Source organism: Lutra lutra, chromosome X (assembly GCF_902655055.1).
Source record: "Lutra lutra chromosome X, mLutLut1.2, whole genome shotgun sequence".
In the NCBI taxonomy this organism is placed as follows: Eukaryota; Metazoa; Chordata; class Mammalia; order Carnivora; family Mustelidae; genus Lutra; species Lutra lutra.
Genome location: NC_062296.1, coordinates 1928984 through 1946318, shown reverse-complemented (window position 1 = coordinate 1946318; position 17335 = coordinate 1928984). Strand labels below are relative to the sequence as shown.

At 57.1% G+C, this 17335-nt stretch overlaps 1 protein-coding gene across 4 annotated transcripts in view; it reads left to right on the top strand.

Annotated features, from left to right (window-relative positions):
• Positions 1 to 15269, top strand: part of ATP2B3 (ATPase plasma membrane Ca2+ transporting 3) — a 58432-nt gene extending 43163 nt beyond the window's left edge. Inside the window, exons 21-22 of one of the 4 annotated variants that reach the window (XM_047716335.1) lie at positions 1976 to 2089; positions 12638 to 15269. In XM_047716335.1, coding sequence (XP_047572291.1) covers positions 1976 to 2089; positions 12638 to 12958 — 435 coding nt within the window. In that variant the 3' untranslated portion in view covers positions 12959 to 15269. Of the gene's footprint in view, positions 1 to 1975; positions 3254 to 12637 lie in introns of those variants that run through there. The other 3 variants (XM_047716332.1, XM_047716331.1, XM_047716333.1) reach the window with 3 other exon arrangements.
• The last annotated feature ends 2066 nt before the right edge of the window (positions 15270 to 17335 follow it).

The following is a 17335-nucleotide window of genomic DNA, read 5'->3' as shown; positions in this document are numbered from 1 at the left end:
TAAAGTCCCCCAGCTCGTATGTGTACCCCAAGCCAAGGGAGTTGCCCTAGATTTCTGGATTTTGCGAACAACAGAGTCACTCCCCAGACTGCGGAGGCCAGCACGGCTTTTTATGTTGCTAAGTGAAGGCATTCTGTAGAGCCTACTACCTGCTGTCACCATCCTTTCATACTAACATAGCAATACGCCAAAGAGTTGGGGGGGCATTCCCAAATAAAAAAGAGTCCTTAAAACCGAGCACACGGAGCTCGTCGAAGCTGTCAGAATGCAGTTATGAACGAGTGAGAAGCTCCAGCAGCACCTGAGATTTTGGGGGCTGGGGAGCAATTTTGAGGTATTTTGACTGATACCATCATCCCATCGGGACACTGGGAGGAAAGGTCAAATCAGGGGCAGGAAAAGCATCTTTTCCTTCCCTTGTGGCCTTTGCTGCCATTAGGAATGCCCTCTCGAGACAGTCTTTAGAGACCTTTTGGCCATCTAGGGAGGAGAGGCGCCCCCCCTCCAAAGAGAGGGTGGCATGTGGCACGGGTCCTCTTCCTCCAGCACATTGGGGCACAGAAGACATTGTGCCAGCCCCCTGTGGCCGCTCAGTGCGCCTTATGCGTGGGTCTCGGTGGAGCTCGGCGGCGGCAGAGGGCGAAAGTCTTTTCCACCGCGTGTCTCAGAGTCGAAATGATGCACATGTTCATTTTGGTTGGGGTGAGGGAAGTCTGAGCACCCGAGCTGCCTGCTTCCACGAAGCCTGGCCCCGTGTCAGACCCCTGCTGAAACTAGCAGTCCCACAAAGGCAAGAGTAGGTAGCCAGCGTGCATCAGGAGCCAGAATTGCATATCTGCTTTGCTGCTCATGTCATCCTGTGAACCATATGACACTTTCCAGAAGTCAGATCCACCTTCTAAGGTCAAAAGATTCTGCCCCCCGCCACCCCCCTCCCTGCTGCCAACTGCATCCCTGCAAGGCATTCCCAAAGAGGAAGCCAAAAGTGTGCCATGCGGGGCTGGCCTCCCACAACCTGGGCACACAGTCTCCAAGGAAGAAATATTCAGCCACAGGTCTGACTCACCCCCCAGAGCTCCAGGCCAGTGAAAGATGGGGTCAGGAAGTCAGAAGACACTGGGACTCCTCGCGAGTTCACCACATGGTTTTCACCACCCATAGACCCAGTTCCCTTTCGACAGCTGGGAAGCTTCGAGGGCGGGGGACAAAGCAAAAGCCATCTTTGCTCACAGGACCCTCCGATCGCTCTGCTCTCCTTCCTGCCATGCCTGATACGACAGAGCAGGTGCTTTTGCAAAATCTCCCCGCTCTCTTTTTAAGTCCCTTCTTCCCCTGAGGCTGCCCGCAGGGGAGCTCCCTTGGTCACTTGGAAGGGGCGACGGCCACAGCTCCGTATGAGGCAGGGCAGGCCAGCATAGTGAGAAGCAGTGGACTGTTGCTTGGAGCGCTGTCAGCCGAGGAGGGGCTGGGGAAGGGCCCCCATCCCCACACCTTCGATGAGCACAGCCGCAGGGACACTCGTCCTAACAGGAGGGAGTGTGCCCTACTCCTCCTGTCTGTTGGGTGGACATGTCCTGACCTAGGGGAACGGAGTGTCGCCAGACACACGTGCTTGTTGACAAGTGGCTTGCAGTGAGCACAGGGTGACCACAAACGGCTCTTTCTACAAGGGTTGCACTATGGCCCCTGATGGCTCTCCAGCCCCCCACCCCCGGTGTCCCGGGTGCTCATGATCCACTCCGCAAAGCCTCCCTCTCTTGGTGGCGACACAGAGGCTGGCCTCAGCCTTGACCACGGCCCCGGTCAGAAGCACTGGCAGCTCCCGGGGAGCGGGGTGACCTAGATGAGGCTTCTCTGTCCCCATGTGTGTCCCCCCCTCCGCGTGCCCCCCACCCCGTCCTCACCCAGCCCCACCCCCGTGCGGTCGCCGGGACAGCAGTGCAAGCCAAACTTTATCTCATTTTCTCTCCCACAGATGGAGGTAGTGAGTACCTTCAAGAGAAGCGGTTCATTTCAGGGCGCCGTGCGCCGGCGGTCTTCGGTCCTCGGCCAGCTCCATGACGTAACCAATCTTTCTGCCCCTACTCACGTAATTCTCTCCGCCGCCCATCCCACCAGTGCCGCTGGGAGTGAGTCTTGAGTCCCCTTTTCTCTCATAAATGGCATCTCTGGGGAGAAAAAGCCTCCCCGCCTCTTCCCTCTCTTCTCTCCGGTCTTGCGGCCTCCGCTCATGGTCACGGTGCTTCCCTCCGCGCCGCCCGGCCCATCCCGCCCCGACGGCGCGTCTCTCCGAAGCCATGTTGTTCCCTTACGAAACGGAGTGACTCCATGGCACTGCTGGACCTTCCGTTCTTTCCTTTGTTTGGTTTTTTGGTTTCATTCAGTGCTCCTTCTGTCCTTGGTTTTCTTTTCTCGAACTTGTCTGCATTTGCCGATGGTTCTTCACGAACTCGGGCCGCTTCTGGTGGTGTCTGCTGTTGGGGAGGGGCCTTGGCCGGGGTTCCATGGGGCAGAAGGGAGGCCTGCGGGCTCAGGGCTGCCTCGCAGGGCCGGAGGGGGAGGCAGAACACTCCAGGCCGCCTGCTCGGGACTAACGTGGCAGCTTCCAGAACCCTCCTTGAGGCTGGTCTCCAAAGGCAGTAGACCAGATGCGGGCTTCGGGAGGCCAGGGCCTCATGTCCCCGGGTGGGCTTGGTGGCAGCCGGTTGCTCCTGCCTTGGCCCTGAGCCCTTGGTACGAGAGGTGTCTCTGCCATATTTCCACTTGTTCCCAAAACACCCTTGCTCTTTCCTGAACAGGCCTCAGGATTGGAAGGTCTTAGCCTGATCCGGTCCACGTTCTCTCTCCTCCTTCATCCGAGAAGCGGGGAGAAGTAGATTCCCTTCTCTGTTCCGATGAAAACTTTCCACCATGTTGGTCACGTTTTAAAGGGAACCCAAGGGCTGTCCTAAGAGAGGTAGAAACTTCCATGACTGTTCACATCTTTTTGCGAAGAGTAAAGAACGACCACCAGAGCCCCGAACCCGCCACCCTATGGCTTCCCTAGCAAGCGAGGGAACGGTGTGGGCCTTGCTCCCTCCCAGGGCCTCCTGCTTCTTGTAAAGATCAAACAGTAAACCTTCCAGTATGAGCCCAGAGCCCCTTCTGGGATGGTTCAACGCTACCTCTTTCCTTTCCTTCCAGTGAGACCCGGCACTTCTCACCTCCGTGAACACACCACTTCCCCACAGACAGCAGCCGTTAACTGTGCCTTTTTCCCTCACCAGACTCTAGGATTTTCTTTTTGCTTGATTTCTTCTCTTTCCCTTTTTTGCTTTTGTCTTGTCTTTACCCCCCCCCTTTTTTTATTTTTCTTCCTCTTTTCTTTTTCTTTTTCTTTTTTTAGGAACTGGTGAGAGGTCCCCCGTGGGGCCCTCCTCTTGCTTACACTGTCGTTTCAGGCCACTCTGCCCCTTCAGGAAGGGACGTGGGCCACACCCGCCCCCGCCGGACCTCCTGTCCCCTTCGGAAACAGCATGTAGATGCGCACACACCCACCCCTTCCCCGGACCGCAGGCCTCACACACCTCCAGCTGCCTTGCACACTCACTGGGCCTCCCCACCTGGGCCACAGATACTGACCATCCGCCATCACCGATAGGCTGGAAAGCTCTGGCCTTGTCCCAGAGGGGTCTTGCCACCACTCCACCCAGGGGGTCTGTGGGAGGTTCAGCTACAGGCAATTAAGGACAGAAGTGCTCCCCGGTCTCTCGAGAGCCCCTCAGCTAGGGCCTGGCTGAGGCAGCAGCACCTTCCTTCCTGGAAATGAAGGGACAAGAGGGGGCGTGAGTCTGCCCAAGGGGCACAGAGCGACCTGCCCCGTCCCTCCCTCTCCCTTGACTTTTTCCACACGTTTCTTTGCCATCTCTCTCTGCACTTCCTGTCTATCTGTCTGTCTGTGCATCTGTCTGTTGACTCGAGAGGGGAGGCAACTGACAGAGCCCCCACTCCTCATGCCCCTCAGGCCTTCTCCACTCAAGCCTTCTCCACTCCAGGGCCTGCCCGGTCCTCCCCTCTGGGAACCTGGCGAGGCCCACTATCTCTTGGCTCCCTCAGAATTCCTTGGCCTTCCTCCCTGGCAGTAGACTCTTTCTCTCCTCTCTTCCTAGCACCTTCCTTCCTTCTGCAGCCATCTGTCACCCTACTTCCCACTTTGGGGAGCCCAGCAGTGCCGGGTAAGAACATCTCGAGAGACACCACCCTTCCCACGGGTCATGAGCCTCTCCAGGGGGATAGAGCTAGTGCCTGACCAGAAAAGGGGCCACTGTCCCATCCGCACCCCCTGCTGCTGGGTGAGGAACAGATGACAGGGCCCCAGTGAGAGGAAGGTGTCTGAGGAAGGCGCTGGTGTGGCAGCAAGGGGGTCCCAAGGTCCCAACTCACAGGGCCAGCCTCAGGGCTCATCCCATTTGAGTGGCAGCACCTCAGAAAGGACCCCCCTCCCCCCAACACACACACACACACACTGTGCAGGAAGTTGATGGTTGGAGGACCTGGCAGCACCAGGGGACATGCCTGCTTCCGGAAGCCACCAACCAAAACCACTTCCTGCCAGCATCACTGTGGGACAGATGGTTTGGAACTCCAAACTGCCCCCCCATCCAAGCAGTGAGGACCTAGAGAAATCATTCAGCCCAGCGCCCTCATTGTATAAAACAGGAGAAGGCCTGGCACAGGGGGCCGGGGAGCCACTGGCCCTCACCCTCTCTTGGACCTGACCAGAAGGAAGGCAAGGTGCAAATCGCAAAAGAGCCCCGAGCCGAGCCACGAGGCAGCTTGGTAGAAGGTGCAGTGGTGACAGGCCACGAGGTTTTCCCAAGGAAAACCCCAGCTCTTTCGAGAAGGCTCCTATCCTCTTTGCCCCCAGTCCAGCTAGTCTGGCTCTCACCCACATGCTGAAGCAAATCTCTCCAACACACCAGGGCCTCTGGTCTGACATCACTTCCACCGAGACTGCCGGGCTCTCTAGGCAGAGGGCCCAGCGCAGGGTGCATACACAGAACCCCGGAGCCAGAGGGAGCGGTAACGCTGTTCACCAGCATAGGTCCCTGCCTTGGCACCAATGCTAAGAGGTGGCAGGAGGACATCCTCAGAGCCGGAGGGAAAGGAGAGCTCCCCAGAGGGGTGACCAGGGAGGGTTAGAGAGGAGAGGTCTTTGGGGCTCAGCACACCCACACTCACACCCGCACACCCTTTCCAGCTAAACCCCGACCCCCACAAGGCTTCCCACACCCACATGTCTTTGCTCGCCCTGGATTTGGGAGCCCCACACGGCACCCATTTCTCTGGCCACACATAGGGACCTTGCAGCCCCAGGATGGCTCCCTCAGCCTTTCCATTCTCAGCTGGGGTGTCGCACCTGCCCTTCATGGCCATCACCTCCTGGCGTGGGACCTCAGCTTATCCCCCAGAGGCCAGGCCCTGTGAGTGGCTCACTTAATCAGCACTCTGGTCTCGTGAAAACAAACAGGGAGCGTGATCCTGTCCACCCCCTCCCACCCCCGCTGCCCCTGCCACTAGAGCTGGGAGAAGCTTGGCCCATCCCCCTGGCTGGAGGGTCCAAAGGTGTGGCCTGAGATGGGGTACTGTGTTCCCTCAGGTTTATCCCCAAGCAGCAAGCTGGGTGCCAGATGGCTGCCTCCTGTGGGGTGAGCGGAGACACATAGTCATGCCCCAGCTCCCCCTCCCGAGCCACGCTTCCAAAGCCTGCTCCCCCCAGCTTGCCCCAGGGCCTCCCCCATCTCATCAGGGCCCTCCTGCCATAGGCCTGGGCCTCCATACTGGAACAGAGAGGGCTCCTGAACCAGCCAGGTGACAGGGCCCAGGGCAGGCAGCGAGTTTGGTCAGATGCGGCCAGAAGGGCGCCCGCTGGGCCGCTGAGCTCTGACTGACTGCGCCAGAAACAGATCATAGCCATTGCTCTATTTTAATCGCCTTCTGCAACCAGAAAGCCTTCCATCCAACTTGGCAAAGCCGATGCCAGGTAAGCCCCGACAGTCTCCTTGGGCACCCTGTCCCGGAGCCCGGGACAGCAGGCTCCGCACACCGGCAGGGCAGCCGCTCCCGGAATTAAACCAGCCCCGAGGAGGAAGGAGCCTTGCACAGCCAAGGCAGTCTTGCTCGCCGGCGCTGGCGCCTTCCTCGGGAAGCTCATTGATTTCCAGCCAGGCCTCTCCACTTGTGCTCCCGAGGATAGCACGGGCGCTGCTCGTCAGCGATCTGACAGCATTGTTTCCGCGTTAGGAAGGGCATCAACCCTGCCTGGCCCAAGCCTTCCTGCAACCGTGGGCCCTACAACAGAGAAGGGCCTTCCGGCTAATTCCCAAAGCACATGCTTGCTCACCGCCTATGGCAGACCCCAGAACCCCTGCTCCGAGCCCCGCCCGGTAGGCACTTCCAGGCCGACTCCCAGGGTGGCAGCCAGAGCCCAGGAAGCTCAGGCCTTACTCACGGCCTCACAGCGGGATGTGGCCAGGACAAAACGCAAGGCCGGCCACCTTAGAGGCCCAGGACTCAGCCCATGCCTGGGTCCGCCCAGGGCCACAGAATGTTGCGATCAGCGGAGGAGCCTGGGCTCTCCCGGTCCTGGCACAGGTGTGTTCCCGCAGGATGGGAGGTGATCTCCACAGAGCTTGCTGGCCGTTAGCATTCGTGACTTTTGCTAACAGGCATGGAGTCCGTGCTTCGCTGGTTTGGGGTTCGAGCCTCAGTGCAAGGGCCAGCTCTGGACTTTGATTTTTACATTTCCTAATTCCATGGTGAGGAAAGGAAAGCTTCCTCTTGGATTGTGGGTCTGTCTCTGCACACCTCTTTGTGTCGCGATCAAGCCCTGAGCCACTCTCATGCCCACAGGGATGGTTTGGGACCTAGGAACCCCAAAGTTCCTGGAAAGCGGTTCCCCTGGCTCTCCCCAGCTGCTATGTTCAGAATTTGCTGTAAACCCAAAGCCTGAATGCCAGGAGAGCAGAAAGTCCCCTCCCTCCCGCAGAAGATTCTGGATTAGTGTCTGGTACAGAGACAGGCATGCCCATCAAGCATGAGGGGGCTTGGAGGGAGTAGCAGTGAGATAGAAGCAGAGGGTGGGAAGCATGATGACCCCTCCCCACCCCCAGCCTGCTGGTCCCCTGGTACTGAGGAGAAAAGGCCAAAAGGTTGTCAAGCACAGTTTCTGTTGTTTCTGTTGTCATCATTGTTCAGGAGCCTTGGCTTTTCTTTTCCTCTTCTTTTCTTTTCCTTCCCTTTTTGCATTTGTTTACCTGGGTGGGTGGTCCCTGGGTCCTTCCCTTGCCTCCCAGTTTGTCACACCTCCTCCCCACCCTCATCGCCGCCCGCCTCGCAAACTTGAGCACGGGAGGTCAGAACAAAAGTGGAGCACAACCACTTTCAGCCATGACCTTCAGCCCCTCTGCCCTTGCCCCACGCACCCCTCAGGAGTGCAGTCCTGTTGCAGAGTGTGGCACAGGCATCCCTTCTGCTTTGGCTCTGGGCCGCTGGAGCAGGGCTGTGGCTTCGAAGCCTCACCCACCCTGTCCCCGTTGACGGAGCTCAGGGCTCCGGGGAAGGCCGGCCAGCGCTTACCTGTGAGGGCAGAGGGTGGGCAGCAAAGAACGGAGAAGTAAGCTCATGTTAAGTGTAGATGGTCACAAGCCGCAGAAGAGAAGAAAGCAGAGCAAAAGAAAGGTGGGGGGTGCTGTTTTAGAGAAAGGTTGTCTGGGACAGCCTCCCAAAGGATCGATGTGTGAGCCGAGTTCTGAGGACAGAGAAAAAGTTCACATGGGACACTCTGGCAGACGCATAGTCTAGACAGGGGAAAGGGCAGCTGTGACGCGGCTGGGGGAGACTCGAGCTAGCTGGTCGGAGGCACTTCCGGCAGCCGCCCGCTGAGCTCTTGCCGGCTGCAGGCACTGTGCTGGGTGCTGGGAGCTGGGGAGGTCAGCGAATGGGACAGACTCCAGTTTTCGGAGGCCTATGGAAAGGAGATAGAGGAGAGAATAATGGTGGGGGTGGTGGTGAATTGAAGGTGAGCCACAGCGGGAGATGGAAGGGCTGAGACTGTGAACAGAAAAGGCGAGGGGGAGCTGTGAGGCTCAGTGGCAAGGAGCCTTCCCAGCAGAGGGAACTGCTTGTGCAAAGGCCCTGAGGCAGGAGTGTGCAGGTGGTGTTCGGTATTCATACAGTCAGGAAGCCAAGGCCTGAGGCAGTAAAGAGGAATGAGAAAAAAGATGGCCTGAGGCAGGCCCTGACTTTGCAGGAGACACCTCTAAGTGAAGGGTCTTTAGACCCTCCGAAGGGTGTGACAAGTTCTGGCTTTTGTTTGAAAGGATTGCTTGGGCTGCTCTGCAGAGAATAGACTGCAGAGGTAAAGGGCAGGGGCGGGGAGACAGGGAGGAGGCGCAGGGTGGAGGGTGAAGGGAAGGTGGCCGGCAGAGCCCCAAGTCTGGAGATAGAGGTGTGGGACTCACTAGCAGACGGATGGTAGTTAAGACTTTGGCTGACCAGATCAGTTAGGAAATGTGTGGCTGTAGAGGAAGGAGAGAAAATGTCCAAAGATGAGCCCTGGGGCCCTCAGATGTGAGATGGAGAGAGGTCAGAGAACCATCTGAGCCGGGAAGCAGGGGTGTGGCATGAAGAGCACTGCATTCCCAGGTGGGGAGGTCCCTGGGGGGTAGGGGGTCAGGAAAGAAGACAAATAAGTAATGAGTAAGCTAGGCAAGGGAGGGGACAACATCCTTGAGTGGGTGCAGGGGTGAGGTGCCCAGGCAGTGTAGGAGCAAGCAGGGCTGCCTCTCAGACATTGGGAAATGGGGGGCACAACAGGCCTCCGTCGGGGAGGGACAGGAAGCTGTGAGAGAGCCCTCCCGCCCCAGCCTGACCTGATCCTCCTCGGCTCTCCCAGACGCCTTGGCTACAACCCGAGGGAGGCATCTTTATTGGAAAGTGCTTTTCCTGTCTTTCTTTTACTCTTAAGTTATCTGACAGTAAAATGGACTTTTTTGGCGGGGGGGAGTTCAGTTCGGTGAACTCCTGTACTACACGGAGTGGACCCAGGGCAGCCCCATTGCCTGCTGGAATGCTTGGAGGCCCCCACCTGAGCCAGGTTGGGGACGGTGGGTGTGATTCAACAGTCAGAGAGGAGGGAGGCTGCGAGGGACCCCGGAGATGTGAGCCACGCAGGTGGGAGCCAGGGAGGACCGCGAGAGCAGGCAGTCGGGGTCTCTGCCCTTGGGGGTTGTGAGAGGCAGAGAGGGCCCCGTTGTGAAGAGGGTGGGGACCTGGGGGCCAAGGGACATGCTGAGGCAGGGCTCTGGGGTCGGGATTCGAGGCGCCTCTGTGGTTTGGCCAGAGCCCTGCACGAGGATGGGAAGACTGGGGCTGACCTTCAGCCTCCCGCAATCTGATAGACCCGTCTGCCACCCAAGGGACATGAGGGACACAGGGAGTGCGGGGAAGGGGTGCGGCTGGCTGCAAACATAGGGGGTATGAAGGGTGTGTATATAAGCTGGACCTGACAGCCTTGAGGGTGGAAAGGTCCCTTGGGGAGTGGCAGAGATGGAGAGATGGCCCGAGGGACTCCCCCTGCAACTTGAGGAGGTGCTCCTTCCACTCGGCCTTGGTCACTCTTTTGCTGGGACCCCCTGAACTCTGCCGTGGGGGCATTCCGAAGCCCCCCGTGTGTGAGCTCGGGTCTCCGGGGCAGGCATCTCTTCTCGAAACATTTGACGGTTTTCACCAAACCCATCCCAGGAGGTCGCAGTGCCCTTCAGGGTTGGGTGGCCTGAACGCACCCCATCAAACTCCCAATACCAAGCAATCTGTTAACAGCCCGAGGCTTGAATGCGGGAAAGTGGGACCTGAAAGAGACTTGGGATGACACAGGTCTGTGTGAGCAGCCCTGGGCCCCGGTTTGGGTACTGAGTGACGGCTATGCCATGCTCTGTCTCTGTCAACAGGACCAGACCAGTGACAAGACCATCATTAAAGTGAGTCTGATTATACTTGGGAGGAGCACCCTGAGGGAACATTCCAGAGCTGCAGAAGCTGGAGAGGGAACGGCTGGCTGCCCTTTTTGGACAAAGACTTTGTTGTTCAGCCAGGCACAGGGAGTCCTGAAGATGGGTCTGACTTTGTGACCCAGGTCCAAAGGAGGGGACAGGCTCAGCTAGAGGAAAGGGTGTAGCCGGGATCATCAGATCATTGCTGCCAAACTTACCACAACGGCGCCCAGGGTCAAGGGCAGCAGGATCCGGCTTGCTGTCCTTTCTGTGGCTTGAGGGGCGCTGCCGACAGCAGGAGCAGGTTCTCCACCACTGGTGCGCCAGCCGCAGCAAACATCCTGGGAGCCCCCCCCCAAGTGCTGGCCTCAGAAAAGGCCCAAATAATGAGGCCACATCTGCAATGACATTAAAAATATGAACGATTTTCACGTCAACTTCTGGGTTACCCCTTTCTCAGAAGCCAGTCTGGGAGAGTTAAGAAACTGAGGGCGAATCGTTGGCCATCTGTAATCCAGAAGGTGTGACTTCACCGAATTCAGAGACAGTCCTAGCCAGATGTAAGATTTGGCTGACTTTCTGCACTCACAGGGCTGCGAGGCTCACGGGGCTTAAACTGATTTTGCAGCGCTGTGCTTGGCCGCGCACGGACAGCTCTGGGACCCAGGCCCTGGAAGATCCAAGGGGATTCGTTGTCAGCGGTGTGATTCATGGTCTAAATGTCACCATTTAGGTGACAGCATTTAGGGGGGCAGCAAATTTCTCTTATAAAGGCCAGGTCTCTCTTGCAACGACCCGCTCTGCCCTGGGATCTCAGAGAAGCCAGAGACAATGCAGAAATGAATGGCTGTGGCTGTGGGGCTGAGAGCCTGTGTTAGCCCGTGGGCCACAGTTGGCCAACACCTAGTCGAAACCAAGAAAGCCAAGTTCTAGAACCTTTGATGTGGAAATGACTGTGGAACTGATGCTATGTCCACCCACTCACACAGGGAAGAGCCGGCTTTGCTGCTGGCTCACGCGGGGCCCAGCAAAGGCCTTCCCGTCAACTTGAGCTTCTAGAACCAAGAGGGAGCCCAGGTGGAGGGGGACCAGGGAGGGAATGAAGGGAGGCCTCAGCTCTGTGGCTCGTAGACCTGGTGACGTGAACATTCATATAAGTGAAGGTGGGATCGAAGAGACTGAGGGGAGCAAAGACCTGGGAGCAAGATCTGGCCGGGGGGGGGGCAAAGGGGGCCCGAGTTTGGCTTGGGACAAGGGCCACCGTAGCTGGGGACCAGGGCACTGTGGGAAGGTCTTCCCTGTGGAGAGTTATGCTAACGCGACATCTGTCAATGCCAGTGGAGCAGCCAGGAAGCGAGATCTAGAAAAGAGGGAGAATACGGCAGATTCCAGGGACTGAAAGAAATTGAAGAGGAGGAGGAGCGCGCAGGGTGAGAAAGGCTGGAGGGGCAACGAGCGCCAGATTGCAAAATGCCTGTGATGGCAGGACACGCGAAGGCCGAAGTGTCTGCGGACGGAAATGACAACCAAGCAGAGGCGCCCAGCCGCAGGCAGGGGCCTGATGGAGGCATGAGGCACGGTTGTGTTGGCTCAGGGCATCCAAGCAGGATGGGCTTAGTGGGTGCAGTCTAAAGTGGAGCCATTTTCAGTGGAGGCGGTCAGGGCCGGGAGATGGGCCAGGGCGAATGAAGCAGTGCTGGGGCTCTGGGGCGCCATGAGACAGAGGAAGGAGAAGTCGGGGAGACAGGGCCTGAGCACCCAGTGACATAGGAGTAGGGCCAGCAGTGGCAATTCAGGGAAGCTGGGAGGAGTTTCCAGACGGAGGGTCCGTCAGCTGTGTTGGGTGCCCTGAGAAATCAAATAAAACGGAGACAGAGAAGTTGCCCCTGAACATAGCAGCAGGAAGACTGATGGCCATGTGGGTCTGCGCACGATGGGGGCTGGTGATAGTCACGAGAGCCAGGGGGACAGAGAAGAGGTCTATAGAGAAGCCAGGAAGGGAGACCCGCTTGGGAAAGGCCAGCAAAGTGCCCACAGACTGGGGACTTTCTCTTATCAGAAAGTTCTGGGGACTTTCTCTTATCAGAAAGTTCTGCGGACTTTCTGGTAGGAGGAAGCGGAGAGGCCACGCTCCAGCATTCTCCCTGTTTTAAATCATCTTCCTGTTCCACCAAATTGGAATTCAGATTTGCCAGAGGGCCCAAGGGCCCCCTCAGCTGGTCCTCCCCTTCCCAGGGCTGGCAAAGGGGAGGTAACAGCCCAGAGTCTCACACACTGATCGCTCTCGAGTTCCGAAATACCGCCCGGGTCGGCCTAGAGAAAGCCACTGCCACTTGTCCTGCGTGTGGATCAGATGACGAGACGTGGACCCAGTCCCGGGAGCCCTTAGCGCGACCAGGCAGAGCGGCCCCAGTTGCTCCGTTCCTGTGGAAGGACCACTGACGTGGGTGGGAATTGCCAGCACCAGCGCCACTGACTGTCTCCTTCCTTCCTTCTTTCCTTCCTGCCTGGCTGCCTCCCTTCCCTCCTTCCTCCCTTCCTGCCTTGCTCCCACCCTCCCTCCCTGCTCCCGCCTCGTGCCCCTGTCCTCCCACCTCCCACTCCAGATCCGGGTGGTGAAAGCATTCCGTAGCTCGCTCTACGAAGGCCTGGAGAAACCGGAATCCAAGACCTCCATTCATAACTTCATGGCGACGCCCGAGTTTCTGATCAATGACTACACCCACAACATCCCGCTCATCGATGACACGGACGTGGACGAGAATGAGGAGCGCCTGCGGGCCCCCCCGCCCCCAGCCCCCAACCAGAACAACAATGCCATAGACAGCGGCATCTACCTGACCACGCACGGCACCAAGACAGCTACCTCGTCAGCGTTTTCTTCCAGACCCGGGAGCCCGCTCCACAGCGTGGAGACGTCCCTCTAGGGGAACTGCTCTCAGCGCGCACCGCACACACGCGCTCGCGGCCAGCCAGCACGGGCCTGCGAGGAGGGCACGGCCAAGGCAGCTGCAGGGGTGCTCGCGCGGCACTCGCGGGGGCTGCTCCACCCGAGGCTTCCTACCTGGCACTGAGGAGGAGGAGAGAGAAACTAGAGCGTGAGCAGAGCTGCGTTTCCCTTTTTTCTATCGAAGCATTTTTTTTAAACGAACACTACAATTCCACCAGACGTTCGCCGTTCGGGCTGTGTGGTGGGGCGGGGGGCTGCGCTCGGCTGATGGGGCCTTGCATCGCACCCACCAGAGAGTGAGCGGACCGACAGGTTCGCGCAGGATGCCTCGCCAGCCCCCCGCCTCCCCGCCGGGAGCCGCCCGCAAAGGGACCTGCACCACGGAGCACCCCTCCCCCAGGACACACGTGCGGTCTGTATGTGTGCGCGCGTGTGTGTGTGTAGCTGTGTGTGTGCGTATAGACATATACGTACATATATGACCCGATGCATATTTAAAGAATAAGGAGCTATTTATCAGCATGATATTTCCATTCCTCTTATCAGGTGTTTTCATTTTGGAAATTTCATTATTTACTGAGGCAGGGTTTTTTCAGGGAACGGGACTGAGAGAGTATCTTTTCGGTTGCTTGGCCCCCCCACCGCTGCCCCCCACCTTCCGCCCAGCCTCCGTGCTCTGACCCGGTCCTCCCTCCCGCACGGTTCCTGGGAGTGTTGCTGTGCAGATTCCTGAGAAGGTCGGGGAGAGAGACACGAGGCCGGGGCGGTTAGAATTGGAACTTTCGCGCTTTGAGACCCCTGCCTATGGGAGCAGGACCCTTTTGGTGGAATTTTTTATTTAAAAGGAAAATACCAAAGTATTGGTGAGAATGATCCCCTCCGGTAGGTGGAAAGGGGAGTTTTGCTTCCCGTGCCCTTCGGTTTCAACTCCAAGTCCTGAATTCTGGTTGGCGGGCTTTCTTTGTCCATGCCCAGCTGCCGCCCCCTCGGGAGAACCCGGAACCCGAAGCAGCCCCAGGAGAGCCAGGTCCGGAGGTGGGATGGGGGTGGGGAGAGCACCAGGAGTCAGGCAGAAAGTGGCAGAGGAAGAGATACTGTCCAAACCCAAGAGGAGCTGATGTGACCGCAACCAAGAAGTTGGGCCGAGGGGTCCGTCAAGTGACTGGGGTCAGTTCTCAGTCACCACCTGCCAAAGCACTCATTAAAGGACAAGTATGACCCATGCAGGCGTGGCTCTGTGTGTGCAGCCACCCACGGGGACATGGGGGAAGCCAACGCGGGAGCAGAGCCCCTGGGGGCCCCTGTGGCTCAGCCCCATGAGCCCAGAAGGCTGAGGAGGTGAGCTTTGCCGTGCCGGCGGAGCACCCTGTCTGCGGGCAGGAGAGCTGGGCCTGGGCTCCCCAGATGGTTCCCTCGGGGACCTCTCCCTGCCGTATGGGCACTCCTGGTGCCAAGCCTCAGTTTCCCCTGAATGCACACTAACCAGGGAGGGAAAAGCAGAAAACGCAGAGGGTCCTTTACCTGCGGAACGCGGCTGTCTCGTGTTTTGCCCAGAGGCAGTTGAGGCCCGACCTGTGCCTCTCACTTGGGCCTGAGGCTGAGCAGGAGTAGTCAAATCTCAGGCAAAGGAGTTCCAGTTAGACAAGAAAATCCCACTTAAAATGCCAGCTACAGATAACTTAAAGCCATCCCTTTATTCCAAAGGGCACATTGAGAATGTTATCCATTTGTAAATTGTTCCCTAATGTCCTTGTTTAAACAACAAAAAGGGCAACTCAATCTGTTGAGGGTCTGTGTGTTCTTAAACTAGAAATAAAATTGGAAATCTTTCAACTGAAGAAGATAAGGGGCGTATGCTCTGCTCATGGGCTTCTTTTCATTCCCTGTTAGAGACACCTCAGTAGAACGAACGGTCAGCATAGACCAACCGCCCTCACTGCTGCTGTACAAAGTTGCCTCCTGTGTGTGTCCATTGTTTAGTCCCTAGGTTGCCTTTCCTCGGGGTATGGGGTTCAGAAAAGGGGCGCTGTGACCTCCGATTGTCACTCTGGCTAAGGGACCTATCTTGTGAAGAAGCCCCCCTCTATCGAGCATATAATACGGAATGGCTTGGTCAGCTGTGTTCAGTTATTAAATATGTTTTACATTCTTATCTGCCTGTTATAAAGAAGAACAAAAATTATCTTAATGAGGAAGACCAGATGCATAATAAATTAAAGTCTGTAGTTGAATTTCCTAATTTAAAGAATAGACCAAAATTTCTGTGTATTAAAAAAAAAAAATGAAAGGCTCCTATAGTCCCAGTCTGGGTAACATGTGTGATTTATTAGTTGGTGAATTCTCATTTGCAATGAAAAGGAGGTGTCTTCATCTGCTTCACCACCACTGAGATGAGCCCCAGGGATGGTAGAGCCCCCCACCCCCACCCCGGGTGTGCAGTCACCGGTCCACCCTTCTAGAAGGAAGAAAGGGCTTGCCTGCCCTGAGGGGGTCAGAGGCACTGTTAGCGAAGGTTTGCATGGCGGTCGTCTAACTGTCTGGACCCAGAGGGGCCTCACCTGAAGGTCCAGGCCGGCGTCCTCCAAGGAAGGTGAGGGCAGGAGCCACCAACCCAAATGCACATTTTTTTTTCTTTTGATTGCGGCAAAATACACACACCATAAAAGTCACATTCCAGTTTTAAGCAATGACATGAAGTACTTTCACGGTACTGTACAGTCATCCCCCCCATCCATCTGCAGAGCACTTTTATCTCCCCAAACTGAAATCTGCTCACATTGGACACTAATTCCTCGTCCCATGCCCCACCGGCCTTTCTGTCTCTTGGGGTCTGACCGCTCTCGGAAACCTGCAGCAGTGCAGGCAGACAGTAACTGAAACTGGCTGATGTCGCTCAGCACCGCGTCCTCAAGCTTCATGCGTGTTTGTAGGCTGTGTCAGAATTTCCTGCCTTTTAAAGCTGAAGAACATTCCATTGTATGGCTAGACCGTATTTTCTTTATCCACTCATCCACCAGGGGACACCTGGATCGCTTCTACCTTTGGGCTACTGTGAATCACGCTGCCGCAAACACGGGTGTACAAACACCTGGTTGAGTCCCTGCTTTTGGGTCTCCATCCAGAAGTGCGATTGCTGGGTCATCTGGTAATGCTAGGTTTAATTTTTTGAGGAGCTGCCAAACTGTTTTCCAAAGCGGTTGCACCATTTGAAACCCCACCACCACCAGCAGTGCACAAAGGGTGTAATCAGAATTCCTCTTTTTTTTTTTTAAAGATTTTATTTATTTATTTGACAGAGAGAGATCACAAGTAGACGGAGAGGCAGGCAGAGAGAGAGAGAGAGGGAAGCAGGCTCCCTGCTGAGCAGAGAGCCCGATGCGGGCCTCGATCCCAGGACCCTGAGATCATGACCTGAGCCGAAGGCAGCGGCTTAACCCACTGAGCCACACAGGCGCCCCAGAATTCCTCTTTAAGGCAAAGCCGGGGAAAGAAAACCCATTATTTCTGTCATTCACTTGCTCGCCAGGTCATTCCCCTCTCCATCCCTTCGCACACCTACAGCGGGGGACAACTGTGCCCTGCGACCCAGCCCCTCTACTCTGCCAGCAGAACCACAAAGGCAGCTCTGGTCCAAAACTTGCAAATGACCACCACGGCAACCAGGCCAAGACTACCCACATCGCCTTTGCCTGTGTTTCCATTTCGTCACTCCACACATCACCCCTTCAAACTTGGCAACGCCAGTGGATGCCTTTTCCAGGGAAGCTGCCAAGAAAGGAGAAAAATGGCTTCCAAGTTCCCTCCCAACCACCAGAGCCCATATGTCTAAAAAAGGCAGAAAGACCAGTAACAGCAAACAGCAGACAAATAGCAAAGAGCCCTTGCTTCACGGAGGTAGGAGTCCACCTTGAATCGTAAGGCCAAGCAAGTCTAGATGGGGGCTCCATGCCTTGGGCAGGGAGCTGGCACCTTACAGAGGGTGTTACGCACCCCCCCCCCACATCGCTAATTTCTGCCATGGGAGACAACTGGGCAGCACTACAGTACCCATCCCTGCACAAAGCTGGCCGACAGTTCACCACCCAGGAGCACCCCTGGGAGCAAAGGTGCAGCCCAGGAGTCTGAGGAAGACCCGGTAGGAGTTGACAATGGTGGTGGCGGGGAGGGGGTCAGCAGGGCGGGGGCCTAAAATAACAAGGCCGTCACCCACCCCCCTGCTCCGGGGGCCAGAAGGCAGGAATCCAGGTTTGGGCAGGGCGGCCCTCCCCCTCCCGAAGGCTCTGGGGGCTGATCCTTCCTTGAGTCTTCCAGCGGCTGGGGTCGCCACAGTCCTTGGCCTGCCCTGGCTGGTGGG